At 45.0% G+C, this 16,965-nt stretch overlaps 1 protein-coding gene and 1 long non-coding RNA gene across 8 annotated transcripts in view; one reads left to right on the top strand and one right to left on the bottom strand.

Moving 5' to 3' along the window:
* LOC116660521 overlaps positions 1–15,323 on the top strand; it is a 135,363-nt gene extending 120,040 nt beyond the window's left edge. For both annotated transcript variants that reach the window (XR_004316101.1, XR_004316100.1), the window contains one exon: positions 15,202–15,323. This is a non-coding gene — a long non-coding RNA (uncharacterized LOC116660521). The remainder of the gene's footprint in view (positions 1–15,201) is intronic.
* JPH1 (junctophilin 1) overlaps positions 1–16,965 on the bottom strand; it is a 73,776-nt gene that overhangs the window by 3,414 nt on the left and 53,397 nt on the right. For all 6 annotated transcript variants that reach the window (XM_032470246.1, XM_032470242.1, XM_032470241.1 and 3 more), the window contains exons 3-4: positions 15,304–15,422; positions 5,561–6,195 (exon numbers count right to left, since the gene is read on the bottom strand). In XM_032470246.1, coding sequence (XP_032326137.1) covers positions 5,561–6,195; positions 15,304–15,422 — 754 coding nt within the window. The remainder of the gene's footprint in view (positions 1–5,560; positions 6,196–15,303; positions 15,423–16,965) is intronic.

Genomic DNA, 16,965 nt, shown 5'->3' with positions numbered 1-16,965 from the left:
TTCTTGTTTTTTTGAGTAAAAGTAGATTTATTTAGATGTACATGGGGTTGGGAGGGAGATGGTGGTGGTTAAAGTAAAGGTACACACTCCGTAGACAGAGTGCAGGCTGTTTAAGAAGGCAAGAGAGAGTGACCAACAGTATCTAATTCTTAAGTGGCATTAAAAGTGTTCTAAACCTTGCCTTATGAGGGAGGGAGGGTAGGTCTCATTTTACAGATGAGGAAACAGCTGGATGATACCTGACTGTCCAGTGAGACTACAGTGACAATGTGTCACCGAGTACTCAAATGCTGTACTGGTGTGATTTTGGTGGTGAGTGGTAAGTGAACAGGGAGATTGGAGCCACTGTTGGTCCAGTTCTCATCTCGCAGGGTCTAGGGCTTGGGTCCCACATTCTTCAAGGAGGTCTCCTTTCTGGATGAGGCCAGCACCCCCTGGTAGAGGTCAGTGTCCTGTTCTTTCTCTAGGCTAATACTTCACACTTGGTTGTCATTTCTTGTTAACTGTCATCTCATCCTTCCTCCCCGCCCCACCCCGGGGCCCTGCCTTGCTCACCACTGTGTACCCACATATAAGGGTTGCCCAATTCATTCAGGCAACCAAGAGTTAATGAAAACCTATCTCCTGGCACTTTTCCCGGTGCTATGGGAGGTCGTGGTTGAACGGATATATTTACTGTGTTAGACAAAGAACAGGGTGATTAATCAAATCAGGGTGCAGGAGAGGAGGAATAAAAATGGGTGCCCTTGACATAGTGACCATTAGGAAGAAGAAAACCCCAAGTAAACGGGAGGAAAACACATACATAATTCTTCACAGTGATGACTGGTTCCGTTCTCCAGAGCCCTGAGAGGGTAAGTGTCTCGCCCAAGGTTACTCAGCTAGTTTGAACAAATCAGAACTGGGATTAAACCTCAGTCTGTTCACTTCAGAGCCCCATATTCTTGCTTCTGTTTCTCTGTTAAAGCCACAGGCCTTAGTTTAATCATTTCCCAACAACTTCTTTAAAATGGTGTTTTTCATCTGTATCCTATGCTTCTATAGTAACAAGACAACATCAAATCATGATAACGACCAATGGTTCTTTTACAACAGTTCTGTTCTAAATTACCAAGTAGTAACCTATGTAACTCCAACCATGGTTAACTTAGAACATACAAATAATGTAGGAAACTCTTATAACTCAGAAGAGAATTGAGATGATCTTCCAACATTATTATTATTCAGCACAGAAATTAAGGAAGTGCTATTAATATACAAACTTTGATTAGATTTTGCGCATAAATGTGTTAAGAATTTTGGGGGTCATGAACTCTTTCAGGTCAGTGAATTTCATTCATAAGTCCCAAAGCCAGCAATATGAAAGATGAGAAAAGGTAACAACAGGGTCAGAACCACATGGTGTAGCTTTCAGTGACTTGCATTGGACCCTGGGAATGCAGACTGATAAAGTTCCTTCAGTAAAGTTTCCTTCAAAAACACGGTGTGGCTGGACCTTTAACTCCCATTTCATAAGTCCTTGTAAGGTTCCATGAATTTATCCAACCTTTTTGAATTGGTTAGTATTTGAGGTTTGTGTGTTGATGAGTGTGTATGTGTTTTATATATAAATACATATACTTTCTATTGAATGCACATTTAGCCTATATATATACACTAATATACACACTTATGTATATTTATCCTACCAGTACAGCTCCATTTATAAAGCTGTTTTTGAGACTAACCCAGTGAAGATGAGGGTAAACCAGCAAAAAAAAAAAAAAAAAAAAAAAAAAAAGGCTCAAACAGCAACCAGGTAAAAAATAAATTCTGGGACACTATGTTTAATAAGGCAGAGAGCAAGACGTGACCTCTGTGTTCTTCAGATACCTAGGCTGGGTACAGGGTGGAGAGCTTTAAGATGAAGTCTCATAAATATGACTGTGGTGGCCAGTTGTAGCTTAAAATAGCAAAATGAAAAAAATTCAGTCTTGCTTTTCAAGACTGACTGGGACAGGTGTCATAAAAGAAGCTGTGCATGGCGAAGTGCAGGTCTTGATGGGAAGAAGCTTCCCGGCAGTGAGAAAATAAAGGTGCAGGAAGTACACATACAGAACAAGTTGTAGATTTTTTTTTTCTTCAAGAAAAAGATCTAGCACTCATTTAAACCTGTGAAGAATTTGCTGAAAAGTTAGTACAGTTTCTTTATGTTAAACCTAAAACTTCTCCAAAGACATGAAAAGAGCAAAGTATAATTATGGGTACTTATTGTATGTGTGCATGGGGTTCAAACCTGATCTAGCAGGGCTGCCTTAGGTCTTACAGTGATTCAGAAGAAAGGTAGGGTACGTCTCCAAGTAAACTTGGCAGGTGATCACAATAATGGCTAAGAAAAAAGCGCAGGTGGTTTTCAGGAGTTGTGATGCTGAAACAGAAGACCGCTCGCTGGTCTATTTGTTGCTATTTGTTGATAAGGTTCTAGGATACCTCTACTGCCACCACCCAAGCTGCCCTATCGCAAAATCCTGCAGAAATGTTGGTATCTCACAGAATGCGCGTCTCCTGGAACATGAGCCCACGTGCAACCACTGCCCGCAGGAGCCCGAGATTTGAGGAAGGCTGCAGGATAATCCTTGCTGTCGCTTCCCTTCCCCCACCTCTTGAATACAGGTAATTAACTTGCTGTAGTGTCCACTTATGTCCCAGAAGACTCTCTGTGTTTCTAGGAGATCAGTATCCAGGGTGATCCTGAGGATAGGTCAGAACCTCCTGGAATATTCAGTGTTGAACTTAAACTTAGTAACAGCCAATGTTTCTGGAAGACTTACTCTGGGCCAGGCACTGTGCTAAGAACTTTCTAAGTATCAACTCCCAACAATCTTACCCTACAGGTACAGATGAAGAAACCAAGGCCCAGAGCAGTCAGGAAACCTGCCCAAGGTCACACAGCTGGTGAACACCACAGCTGGGATTTGAACCTAAATCTGGTGTCAGAGGTCATTAGCCTCTACTGTCCCAATGAGCTGGCCGACTAAAACTGCAGATGACTGGGCCAGCCACCCTACAAGTGGTGATTCTGACTCAAAAGTAGATCTCTCACAGCTGCCCACCGAGAGCACTCACAGATTCAGTCTGGTGTTCCCTCTAATACCTGCTTTGGTGGGAATGTTTCTGTGACCTTCCAGGTTGCTGTTGGTACACCTCTAACTTACAGTGTCTTTTTATTTCAAAATTGTATGTAGTGCGCTTTTGTTTGTTTGAAAGGTCATTCGCTGCCTTTATAATGATTCTGTCACGTCCTAACTCTAAAGAAAACAGTTACCAGGGGTGTGAAAGGCAGCTTTCTGTTACTCTTAGGAAGAGGAGGTTAATTGTTAAACTAACTCAGCCTCGACTTAGTTTAACTTAGTTGTTAAACTAACTGAGGTGCCCACTCAGCCTCGACTCCCAGTTCCTGACAGAGGTACAGAGCTGCCTGGCCTCCCTTCTCCCTCGGGGTGTGTAAGGGAACCCGAGAGACCAACCTACCGAGCTGGAGGATGCTGGGCTAATTCTAAGAAGCCAGCGGTTGTGCACATCAGTGAGACAGATGCTGTTGCTAAACACGAAGGCTGTGAACTTACCAAGAATACCTATTACAGAAAAGAGCTCGGTAACACCTAATATGTGGGACATGGGGCATGCACTTTCCCCTGGGGAGTACTGGAAGTCAACTGAACCCCACTACTGGGTACCCAAAGGTATACACAACATGGCCTTGCATTGTTTGAAGGTCCCCCTTGTAAGTCAGGCAAACTAATACTAATATTTATGTGAAGTTTCATTAACCTATGGATATAAATGCTGAAAGCCAAATGAGAAGTGAGTTACTACATTTAACAAATTCAATAGTGATATTATCATCATATATATTACAGTTATAATATCAGGATGCTGATAGATCAATGTTAATTTTTTTTAAAAGAATGCTTACTGAACAGCCTCATGTTCTGCTTTGAAAACCATTAACTGTCAAACAGTTAATCATGCTAATCTGATTAATTTATATTTAGATAATTAAAAAGATGAGAATTTTTAAAAAAGGTGGGAACCAGTGTTAGATTTATCTAAATTTCAAACATAATTTAATCCACAAAATGAATTTCAATGCTTAGCCTACGTGTAGTTTGAACAGACAGAAGAAACTGATGCCAAGTCACTAATCTGTGCACCAGAAATTAACACATCTTAAACTGACGATAATGTCAGTTAAAAAATAAAAGAAACTGGTTGTATTATATTCTTGTTGGCTAGAAATACTAGTCCACACCTTTATGCAAATATGTCTCTGAAATTACTAGTAAATATTTGGGCTGGCTCTGGCTTCCTTACAGTCTGTTCCAGGTCAAGAGACAAGTCATTTTTTTTTAAATAAAAAACTAGGTAGCTTCAGATTTTATAAATTATACGGAATTAGTACTTTATCAAATTCTGTAGATCACTAACAAGTATCACTGAATGAGGACGTAGACATTTACCAATAACTGAAAACTTTCTGGTTGACTACTAAAAACCTTAAATGCTCAAGACTGATAATAAAAACCAGCATCTACCAGAAAACTGAAATTTTAGGAGCATTTATACCCTGAGGAGTTAGAAGACCAAGGGAATTTTCTTAAGCAGTTGAAAAATTTCAGTTCTCTTTTGGGAAAGAAAAATGTTCTGGCTGTAAAATCTGGCTATCAAGTAAAATCCAAACTAAATATTTATGAGAGTAATTCACAATAGCTAGAAAAGATGTTCTTTGGTCTAAAGATGCTGGCTGTTGTTGGGGTGGAGTCAAAGGACAGGTTAAGAACTGAGCAAGCAGCAGCCGCGCTGTCTCCCCAGCAAGACCTCAGAGAGTGGCTGGCCCTCCACAGGGGCCGAGATTCCTTTCTAGCCATCAGTCAGCTACTTCTGTGGGCTGCGTGTGTGTGTCCCCTGCTCCCACCTTCACACACTGAAGCCCCGACACCAGATGCCATGGTATTTGGAGGAGGGGCCTCTGGGAGGTAATGAGGTCATGAGGATGGAGCCCCCATGATGGCATTACCGCCCTTGGGAGGAGACAGCCTGCTGCTTTCCTCTATCCGCCCTGTGTGGCCACAGTGGGAAGGGGGCCTGCATTCTAGGAACCATGGAGTGGGTTCTCATCAGACACCAAATCTGCTGGTGCCCTGATCTTGGGAATCTTCAGTCTCTAAAACTGTGAGAAATACACGTTTGCTGTTTAAGCCACCCAGTCTATGGAATTTTTGTTACAGCCATCAGAGCTAAGACAGCCACGATGAAGCTCAGCCCCAGGTGCTGGTAAAGCCATGCTCAGTGTGATGCTGTAACCTACAGGTCAGGTCAGCCTGCCTGCATGAAGCCAGTAGGGAGGAACTTCTGCCCCGAGGGCCCTGTGCTGGCCAAGCTGCAAGGGCTAAGCGCTGCTCTAGCCCGTGCTCAGCAGGACTCTGCTAGCCTGGGTGCCACCCCGGTGCAGGTCACCTGAGCAGCCACCCCAAAGCCCAACCCCAGGAAGGGGAGGGCGGGCGCATCGTGCACAACTTACTGAATTGGCTTCTTTTTCCAAAGGAGGACACGGGTCGTTGCTCGCTGGGTTCTTTGGTATGGCAAGTTCAGACGTCTTAGATTTGGGCTCAGCTTTGCTTTCTTTGGCAACTGGTTTTGTCACAGATTTCGGGGGGCTCCACTTGTTGGGCGATGGCTTGTGCGCCAGCACGGCAGGAGGGTGGCCGGGCCCCTCGTCGTCCTCCACGGGCGGGTGCTGTGGGGCGTTCAGTTTCACGTAGTAGCCGTGGTACTGAGAGTGCAGCTCCCCGTTACTGGGGTTGGGGACGTGGTGGCGGCCAGAGTACTTGGAGTGGGGCACGACTGCCCCCACCTCCCTGGAGGGAGCCTTGGATGCCAAGGGCTGGTTGACGACGGCCGTCACCTGCTCATTGACCGTGCTCCTGCCGTCCAGGTTGAGTCTGGCCCCCGAGCTGGGGTTCTGCTTCCTTGCTGGCTTGGGGGAGGGAGGGCGGCCTTGTCTGGGGCTCGGCTCTGGGGACCCTGGCGGTGTTGTGCCTTTGCGATAAAAGTGAGGCGACTCCTTTGGCGTGGGTGGCTTTTCCGGTACCTTTTCTTCAGGCTTCTCTTTAGCATCCACACCTTCCTGTGATCTCTGTTTGATATAATCTGGGCCTGGGGAGAAGATGGACACAGAAGGGGAGGTGACAAAACAAAAATAAGGCACAAAGGCTTGTTCCTCGTGGTCGCTACTGACATATTTTTGCTCAATCAGCTTAGCCTTTCCTCTTTCTCTCTTAAATGTATTTACGAGGCTTTGACTAAGCACCAGGGCGTTTCCTTCCCCGGGAGAAAAGATTATTTATTGCTGAAAAAGTTGTACGTTAATATATGCCATTACTTATACTATTTTGGTAGCTGTAAAAGTTACAGTTCTGACTTCCCTGATAATTACACTGTTTCTTCCTGCCAGCAGAATTCACATGGATGGAGTGCTGGTGACAACACTGTAATTAATCTGCACGTTTAAATTGCATGGTATAACATAAACACATAATGTATACACTCATATACAAAAAAACTGACTCGTATATTTGATGTTTAATATATTAGAACATTTAAGTGTATTAAATCAATGTTTAGTAAAGTATCTACACTGTAAGAGGATGTGCAGATAACTTTTTTGGTGGGACAGATAACATTTTTAATGACAATGCATCAAAGGATCATTTAAACTTCCTAGTTAGGAATAACCTCTGACACTTAGGTTACACTTTACAGAGTAATTTACTCGGACTCCCTTCACCGCCTGGATTTGCATCAGCAGTGTTTCTGAGGGCCTCAAAGTCAAGCCAAGGCAGTTGTCTTTGGCTCTGTAGTCTCAGGATTTTCCCCCCTTTTCTGAATACTTTAGAATTGTATAACAATCATATGTTATTTTTATAAACGGAAAAAAATTCATTTAAAAACCAGGACCTTGGTGCAGTTATTTTATGGGCAGATTTTGGGAGGAATGAGGTGTAAAGAGAATGTGCACCACAAGCTGGTATTGGCAGTGACAGCTTAAGGAGGGCCTCTCCAGGGCTCTGACACATGCTCCCCGGCAGTGCCCTCCCCGCTTGGCACTGCCTCCCAGCCCCTCCCCAGGAACCAGGTCCTGCACCAGCTTCAGCTACCACTCCACCCATCAGCCACTTTTCATCTCAGGAAGGTGAAGTCAAAGTTACACAGTCCAGTTGGCGCTCTTCTCTGCAAATGGGCAGCAGCTGAAACGTCATCTCTGGAGCAGAAATCACCCACTAACTGCCTTACAGGAGGCTGCACCTTTGGTCAACTCCATGGCATCGCTGACTTCCCTTCCTGCCCCGCCTCCAAGCCCTAGCTCAGAGGGGCTGGAGAGCAATTATCCTTAACTGTTTAAAATGTAAACTGCCTGCTTGTAATTGCTCTTCCTGGGGTGGTCTGAGCGATGGAGCAGTCACTGCTGTGAGCCTGCTATTTATCACAAAACATATTTTCCAAAATTTAAAGCCTCACCAAAATCTTAGGACGCAGGCATTTTCTAGTTTGCGTTGATGTGGGAATAGCTGTAGCAGCTGAAAAAAACCAAAAGTCACATAGCTCCTGTGTATCCTTAAGATAAAACAGAACGTGACATGTAATATAGTAAGCCTAGAAATAAGAATTCCCGAGAACCCACATTTGTAGGTTGTACTCGGGGCCAGAAGCGTAATAGCCAAAGCATAGCAGCATTATCTCCCATGCCATCCTCCAAAAGCCACATCCACCCCTCGGGGTTCCGACTTCCCCAACAGGTCAAGATTGCATGCTAACAAGTGAGATTTCCTTTCCGGTCTTGGTGAAGTGCTGCCTTTTAAATGGTTGGCAATTTTCTTTTAAATGCTCCATCAAAAATGGCAGTATGAATTCTTGGAACAGAAGGATCTCACTTGAGTAGCGAAAAAGAGGAAATGGCAATTATTCAAAAGCTGCTTTCTGCTTCTGAATTCTTTCTTGGTGCGCTGACGGGACCACACCGCCCAAAGACGCATCAGCAGGAGCGCAGGAGAGCGGTGCTCCTCATCGGCAGGCGTGCCCCTGCCTGTAAAAACCCATTTATGGACATTTACACTGGTCTTGCATGGAGAAGCCCCTCATCTACTGCAAGTATGTTTTTATACAACCCCAACTCTGCCGTGCCTTGTTTACATATTTTTCTCTCTCCCCTCTACCCCAAATTTCCTCAGCCTTGGTTTTATTTGTGCTTTACTGTATCCAGTGTTCCATCATCACTGAAACACCTGTCTAGGCATGGGAGTAAATGTTCTGTGCAAAGGTAACAGTCAAGAGCCAATGGATTTTTTAACCTAAGCAACATAGCTCTGAAACACAAGTTACAAGAACTTTTAATGTCTTCAATCTATGGGGTAAGTGCAAAAGGTATTTTGCGAATCTTTCTATTTTAGGATTAAGGCATATTAAAAACTAACGTTTAACTTAAGCACATGCACAGAAACGAATGGGAGAACAGACTCTGGCAAACAGGACCAGTTCTACATTCTTAAAGTTAGAAGGAAATGACAGTCACTGAACCATGAGAAATAAAGCTGTCACACAGCCCAAGCGCTTCATTTTGAAAAAGTGAGACCCTAACAGTGACGCTTACAAGTTTAGGATTTATCCGGGTGACTGCTGGTCTCACCTGCATTTCCTGCAGAAAGCAGATTAGAAGCTGAAACGGGAGCTGCTCTGACAGATCCCAGAAGTGACAGCGGCCAGCAAAGGCTGACACTGCATAGCTACGAAAGAGCGTTGATTTGGGAGGAGACTCCAGGCAATTCAGTAATAGTGGGGCCAAGAAAAAGAATTTTTAAAAAAGTGATAGGCTTTAGTTATCACTGGAAACCCCTATAGTACTTGGACACAAAGCACAGTTTCAAACACTTTTTGTAAAGGACAAAGTTCTTCCTACCTCTTCATTTATACGGTCGTGATCAGGCTAAGCAGAGAACGATGTAGCCACTGGAGGAATTTTTATTAATGGACTTTCATGAAGCTACTTTGTATTCCAATGAATGTATTCATTATGTTTATTAACTCTCAAATACTCCTCTAATCACTCCTTTTAGATCTTTAGAAACCTCACGTATTGCTCTTCTGGACAGTTTTCCTGTCCTAAGTGTCCTAGGAAAGGCATTTCTTACATGAGTACTTGTGCCCGCCTCCGAAGACCAGATTTTCAGGCATAATGGTTCAGATTTATCTACAGAGCTTCTGATGATATTTGAAATCTGTTGAGGTCAAAGCATTTACCAGAACAGTGGAAGCATATTCCAGCACCACCTTTCAGATTACAAAAAGAAAATTCCTAGCTTTATTATAAAGACTGGCTGGATAAGGGAATAAACGTACTTCCAAAGCAGTGGCTCTGTATTTGCTGCCTAGCAGAGGCACCTGGGGTGCAAGTCCCAGAGACTTCAGTAAGTAGGCATGGAAGTCTAGAAATACTGATGGGTAACAGTTGCTCCAGGTGTAACGCTGGTGTACCCAGTACAGACACTGAACAGCACGCCAGAAAGCATGCTGCCTAGAGGCAGACCGAACTCCGGCCCTGCCCAGCTGCGTCCAGTGGGAAATGGTTCCACCATGGCGGAGTTGGCTGAGGACTGGCCAGTTAAACGAAGACAGATTTTCCAGGGGAAGATAAAGTGCTTTTTAAACAAGATATTTAATATAATGCAGAGGACAGAAGTTTTTCCTGGACAACATTCCTGGAAGGCACACGTTGTGCCTGCTACTTGTTCTGTGTAGTAACGCGTGTCAGCACCGCAATGCCAGCAGCAGAGGCTTGATGCGACGCAGCAGTTCATTAAAAAGGCAAGTCAGGATGTTGCCAGGGAGGGAAATTATGACAAGTGTTGATAGTTGTTGCAGTCAGCATTTTTCACTGTTTTGTAGACAGTATTTATGAATCCTAAGGGATTTTTCTTCCCCTCTGGGGATTCATATTGGGAAGAAGTCAGATACAGGTCACCTGCTCACTGACATGCCACACAACACGGAACAACAACATTCAGCACATGTCATCCACCCACACGGAAAGGTTACTCGTTCCAGTTGGCACGAAGGCTCTGAACAGAGACAGCAGATGGTAACAGCCGGGTATCCAGCTAGTTCTTCATAGGTGAGCCTCAGTGACATGGCTGGACCCAGAAGGAACACCAGGGGGACACCCCAGGACAAATGTCTACAAGGGCAGTGCTGCTAGCAAATGCCTTGTAGCAATACCAGAAGTCATTACATAGAAATTAGATATTTTTGAGGGAGCCTGCCAATCAGTAAAAGAGGACCAGACTGAAAGTTTTTGTGTATAGTTGCAGGATCACTTTCATATGCTATGTGGAAAGAATGCCACTTTCCTGTAGGACTTTAGAGTCCTGTCTGTAATAATACTGCAACTTCTGTGAACACAGCCATAGCACTCTCGTCTGCAAGCCATGGGGACGGCCACCCAGAGCACTACCCACGGCAGACGTTCAATCCACATGTGTGCGGAACTGAATCCACCGGAATGAGTAAGTGGCAGGGATAACCAGCAAACCTATGAATTACTGATTTCATGTCAACTGGTGGATTATTCCATTTCCCTTTTTCTATGAAAAAAATTTACTCAGAATTTTGGGTTTGGAAAGTGAGTTTAGAAAATCATCTATTGACAGGATGCTTGTCTTTTCTTAACCAAAAATATTACATAGTAATGGTTAGCACAATTATATAATGAAAATGAAAATATAAATTCTTAAGATGTCTAGTTCATACCAGAAGTGTGAGCTTAGTCATCTACCAACTCAAAATAACCTATACTAAGACTTCAAGTAATCGACATACTGTGTGTATGGACATACATGCTGTTACACACTGAGTGTCTGGTGCTGGCAGGGTGGGATCACATTCATGTGCTGAAGCCCCAACCCCAAGGTGATGTTATTTGCAGGTGAGGCCTTTGGGAGATAATTTACATTAGTTCATGATGGGCTTAATGCTCTTACAAAAAGAGGAAGAGACACGAGAATTCTCACTCTTCGGGTACATGTACTGGGGAGATACCACGTGAGAACATGGTGAGACAGCCATCTGTGAGCCAGAAAGATGGACATGACCAGAACCCTACCATGCTGGCACCCTGATCTTGGACCTCCAGCCTTCAGAACTGGGAGAAATAAACAGCTACTGTGTAAGCCAACCAGTTTAAAGTACTTTGTTATAGCAGCCAGTGCTGACTAATACACACATACTGCAACACAGGAAGACAAGCTTGTTGGGGGGGTGGTGGTTGTCTCCCCAGAGGGCTCCAAATGATACACTTACCACATTCTCAGTCTTTTTAAACCCATGGACCAGTCATCCCCACAACTGATAAGTAGCACTTGGAATTAAAAACAAAAGCATCTCAATGGAAAGGAAACTCAAAACAGTGGAGCAGCACTTGGAATTAAAAACAAAAGCGTCTCGATGGAAAGGAAACTCAAAACAGTGGAGCAAAGAGCCATACATATGGTTTCCCAATCCTCTTCCCCCCACGTCCCACTCCCCCTACCTCCTTAGTGATCATCCAGTCTCACCTCATCCTCCCTGGCTCAGACACCCAATTGCATCAGCACTTTGAAGCACAGCCATCCCTCGGGGCAGACGCACATCACCCACACTCACAAGACTGATGTATGACACCAGAAGGCCAAGTCATTGGCTTACAATGGGCAATGTAAATGTCACCGAGGCCAGAGACTTGCCCTGATACCACCACTGCATGCTTTCCCAGCTGGCAGACCTCCACGAGGAGCTCAACCAAAATTAGAAGGTTACTGGCCAATGTGGAATCGGGACAGGAGCACGAGATGAATCAAGTATCTGATGGCATCGGGCTGAGCAAGCCTGATGAGTCCATTGCCTCAGTCGGGTGATCCTGCCAATAAAGCCATACACGGCTGGCTACGGCTCCCTGCACCCTTCTCCATAACAGAAATGCCCTTGCCAGTGCTACTGCACCACTCCAAGGTTTTGGCCATAGCTTCACCCTCCTCTGCAGAGTGGGTGGATGGGCACTGCCAAGTTGTTCGTCTGTGACTTTTTTCTATACTGCTTTGGGTGACCAAGTCTTTTAGAAGTTTTAATACACGCAATCAGGTCACAAGGAGATCTTGCTGTACTACAGCTCTGCTGTCACTTATGATCACTTGCTACACCTTGGTGCAGTCTCATGGGCTCTTTTTAAAGTTTAACTCTCATTTTAAAGTTTAACTCAGAATATTTCCTGGGGGACGACGCACTGTGTCACTCATACTCTTGGCAATTCAGGTTTCGGTGTACGTATACAGTTACCTACGTGCATTCACATACATCCATTTGTCTGCTTTTTATTATATTAGAACTCGGCCCTTTGACTGATAAAGCCATCACACGTATTTTTCCCCTTAGTTTTTAATTGAACTGTAGAATAATACAGTTTTAAACCAAAAGTGTAAGACTGAACTAAGATGGTAAATATCTGAAAATTCTGCCAGCTCCGGAACAGAGATAACTTATACTTTGAGCACTTTCATGGTAAACTGTGACAGACATCCCTTTTCCCAGGATTAACAACTTCTATGCACGGCACATCCATTACAAACAAAGGCAACATTGATATCTGAGATACGTAAATTAAACAAGCAGCCTGACTCGGAAAAAGTACTTGAAAGCCCTTTTAGAAATGTCTCTCTGATTTGATCACCCTGTAAATGCAGAGTGGAAAGCATGAGTTATGCTCCCTTGAGAAGATCAATAATACTCTGTACAGAAAGGGCTTTCTATACTGTTGCTGAAGGAAGTGTTGGCTGTGGGTCAAAGGGGACTGCAGCCGTCCCTCTTAGCTCTTGTCTCAAATAGATCCCTTGTCATCTCCTGCAACTGTGATGTATTCATTACAGATGGACAACTTGCTTATGTGAAACTGTCTTAGCTAGGAAAGGGTGGAATTACATTTTCCCACAATACTTTCCCCCCCTCAAATGCTTTCGCACCATAAAAGGCTTTTAAAACCATTTAGTCTGGAAAATTGAGATGACCTCCCGTATCATTTACCTCTCGTTAACACCTAATGGAAATCTCCCGGGGGACCCTATATCCCAACAGAATTAACAACAGAATCAAGGAAATACCATCTGCAGACAATAGTAAATTTGTCTGCTTCCAAATCAGCTCTGGCCCAGGGCTGCTCGGTGAAGCTGCACACTGTCTCCTGACCACTGAGCTGCCCCCAGCGGCAGTGCTACTGGGGAGACATCCCTCCCCGCTGGCTGAACCCTCTCCCCAGCTCTCACCCCCTAGAACACGTAGTTGCCCTAGACTTACGTCCAGGGAAGCATGGGTTTCCAGGAGACCGTTTATTTCTACTGCAAAAACTGGAAATTTCCCCTTTCCTGAGAAAATACACGTATGTAGTCAATGATTTAATCCTTCCTAGAGGTTTAAAAGAGAGATGTGCGCGCCCGCGCACACACACACACAACCCACCGTTCATCACGCTGGTTACCTCCCTTGAACTATTAGAGCAGTCACTCTGTGACAACTCAGCAACTAGACTGGGCCCCTCCCCAGACTCTCATAAAACTGAGTCTTGTTAACATGACCTTTTACTGTCTTCATTCTCTGCAGGAAAGACAACAACAAAACCGAACAACCCGTATCATTTCCTTCTCATTCTCCCATCCTTTATCTCACCAAGTTTCTAGCTTTACACGGATTCTTGCTCTTCTGTTCACCTTGACTTACCCTGTTCATGTAGTCACACTAATGCCCAAATATACCTCCACCACTGGGACCCAACAGGTATTGGATACATACATTATGCAGGGAGCTGGTTATCCAGCTTGATTTAATAGAAACCAATGTGGGAAAACTCTTTACCAAGAAAATGTAAATTTCTATATTTATAAATTTAGAACATTTCTTTTGGCCTCTGCCTAAAAATCTGTTGATCCCTCAATCAATGGGAAGATGTTGTTTCTAAAACAACAGAGAAACATACATAAAAAGGTAGGGACTGCCATTTCATTAACACCAGTATATTATAGAGAGGGATGGAAACAGTCTACTAGGAAATCACTAAGAAGTGAGTTAAATATTTAAACTTACTGTAAATATTTGTTTGTCGCTGTTTTATAACATTAGAGAGGCAGATGATCTGGACTGATTTTGTGTGTATTGGTTGTTACTTTCATTTCTTTTATCATGACATACATTTTCGATCTGTGCAGGCTCACCTGTTGTTTAAGTGGTATATACTTCCTTACATCCTAACCGAGACAGGAGGGAAGGGGCAGGGCATAGCCACTGAAGGAATAACAGGGCAACTGAAGACTGGACAAACTAGTTAAAACCAACTTCCAGTAGACCTTGAGCCTCATGGCACACCCACAGGCACCAGGACAGCTCCTGGGCTGACCATAAAAGGTCCAAAAGTGGGTGAGGAGGCCCAGTTCCTGGAAATCCCTGCCCCTTCCCCAACATAGCTGGAGTAATCCTCTTACTCATTAGCGTATGAACTTACCCAGCCCCTAAAAACAAACAGCCCTGCACCTGTGGTCACTTGTTCTCTTGCCTCCTGAGACCCCCGCACTCTATGGAGTGTGTTATTTCTCTAAACTTGCTTCCACTTTGCTGTGCCTCACTCCTGAATTCTCTCCTTTTCAAGCCAAGAACCTACTCTCGGGCAACACAACCACATCCCTTTGAGATATATTTAAAGGAAGGTCAGAGCACTAATTGGCTCTTCTTTTACTGCTAATGGGGTTGTTTACAGGTGCCTCTGATTTTGAGGTATTTGTTTTAGCATCTGCAGTGGTTCCCCGACACTCCAATACGATTTCTGAGATACTTTTAGATTCTCGTCTCCTTTACTGCTATCACAGTTGCTGCTGTGGTGACTGGTTGAGGGGTGGGAGGTTTGAGGACGGTTGGGAGAGTGGGGGAGGTGGGGGTTGGAGAGGGTTGGGGGGAGTGGAGGAGGCGGGGGCTGGGGAGTTGGGAAGGGTTGGGGGTTGGGGGGAGTAGGGGGAGGTGGGAAGGGAAAAGAAGGTCACTGGGGAACCAGCCAAATATCACTTAAGATGTGATGACTCTATGCTCCCACTTGTTTTGTAGTGTTCCTGAAATTCACCAGGCACAGGCCTTGGGGTTAAACAAAGGAGAGCGGGAACCGGAGGCAACGATCCCACCTCCCCCATCACAGGACAACGGCCCTACCTGGCTGGTAGAAGTCAGGCGACAGCTCCCGGGCCACGGCTCTCGCGATGTCGCACTCCTGGCGGGCCGCCAGCGCAGCCTGGTCGGCGGCGTCGGCCTTGGCTCTGGCGTGCGCGGTCCTGCAGGGGCACAAAGGGTGGTCAGCACGCGGGGCTCCTTGCTAATTACGCAGGCCCAGCGAACAGTCTCCCCGGCGGGCGGGGGGCGGGGAGAGAAATGCTAATTGTGATCCTGGCCCCACACCTGCAGCAGGAAGTGTTAACAGCCTCACAGCTGTGAGACATCAGTGATAATCACACAGATGAAACCACCTGTGAATTGACTCAACCGTTCTCTCCAGGTTCATGAAAGTAAAAGTAAGTTCGGTGCGGCTTACTGCAAAGCTTGGTGTTCAAAACTTCGGATCAAATTCCCTGTTTACTTTGGTTGGCATTCCCCCTTGCCTACCACAACCATGGAGAGTAGAATTAGAGCCTGTGAATTAATACAGAGTTCATGGGTTTAATTCCTATGGTGGAGTCAGTACAAGAATTTGAATAAGAAAGCTCTGCCCTGGTGTGCTGGTAAAGTAGCTGTCTGGGGGAAACAGTAAAACTGATCTGTAGCACTGACTGGTTTCCATGGTGTATATACAGTCCCGTCAAGGCCAATTCAAACTACCAGCGTGACACTGCAGAATGTGTCGCTGGGACGAGATGCCCGCGGTGGGCTCTCCCCAGCCTGCAGGGGCAGACCACTGGGTCTGCTTGGAGAATGTGCAGAAGAGGGTTCCAAGGAATCTACGGAGTTGCTCTGTAAGCACGTTTCTGTTGGGAAACAAAAAGGGGGCAAGGCTGGAGAGGAGGAAGTGGTTCTCTTCTCCCTGACCCCTCCTCACTCACTGAAACCACCTACCTTTCTAGGGGACCAAGGCCAGGGAGAAAGCGGCAGGGTTAAGAATGGGGCTTCTCATGGCAAGACAGGGGAACCGATGTCTGTCTGCCCAAGGAGAGGGGATTGGAGAGTAAGACCCTGGGTCATCCACTTCCAAAGATCTTGTCCAGTTAGTATTTAGATGATCTTGGGCACGTATTTCTTGTAATTCTGTGAACTTTTTATTTTCTTTTTGTACCACTAGGCAGGGCTACAGATAACTAGTAGTAAAAGCTTAAGAAAAGTCTTAAGAGGTGCTGGCATAAATTTCAGAGTCAGCAGGAGACGAAAAGGTGCAAAATGGCATTACACCGCAGCTGGACTCAGGAGAGAAAACCCAGGTGGCACCTACAGGCGGCCAGCAGATGGGATTCCTGGGACCAGACTGCACGAAGGAAAAATAGGGAGGATAGGGTCTGGCCTGAGACCACAGCTAACTGGTAGGAGGCTCCATTCTCAAATTACATTCTCCAGCTACCTCCTCTCATCCTGTGCTCTCTGGGGCCCACTTCACTCCTACTGAGGACCCAGCTGAGCCTGGCGGCTTAATGTACTGGAATGTGAATGTCATGGAGTTTTTTTTTTTTTTTTTATTCTTGGGATTTTTAACTTCTTATCCTCTACTGTATTCCCAAGGCAAAGGACACTGCCTGGCACATAATATTTGTTGAGGACCTACTTTATAAATAAAGGAATGAGTGATAACTTCCTTAGTCAACAGCTGTGTAGTTACTTAAAAATGAACAGATT

The sequence above is a fragment of the Camelus ferus genome, chromosome 29 (assembly GCF_009834535.1).
Source record: "Camelus ferus isolate YT-003-E chromosome 29, BCGSAC_Cfer_1.0, whole genome shotgun sequence".
Classification (NCBI taxonomy): Eukaryota; Metazoa; Chordata; class Mammalia; order Artiodactyla; family Camelidae; genus Camelus; species Camelus ferus.
Note: the sequence above shows the minus strand (reverse complement) of the source record. Positions and strands in the feature narration are given on the sequence as shown.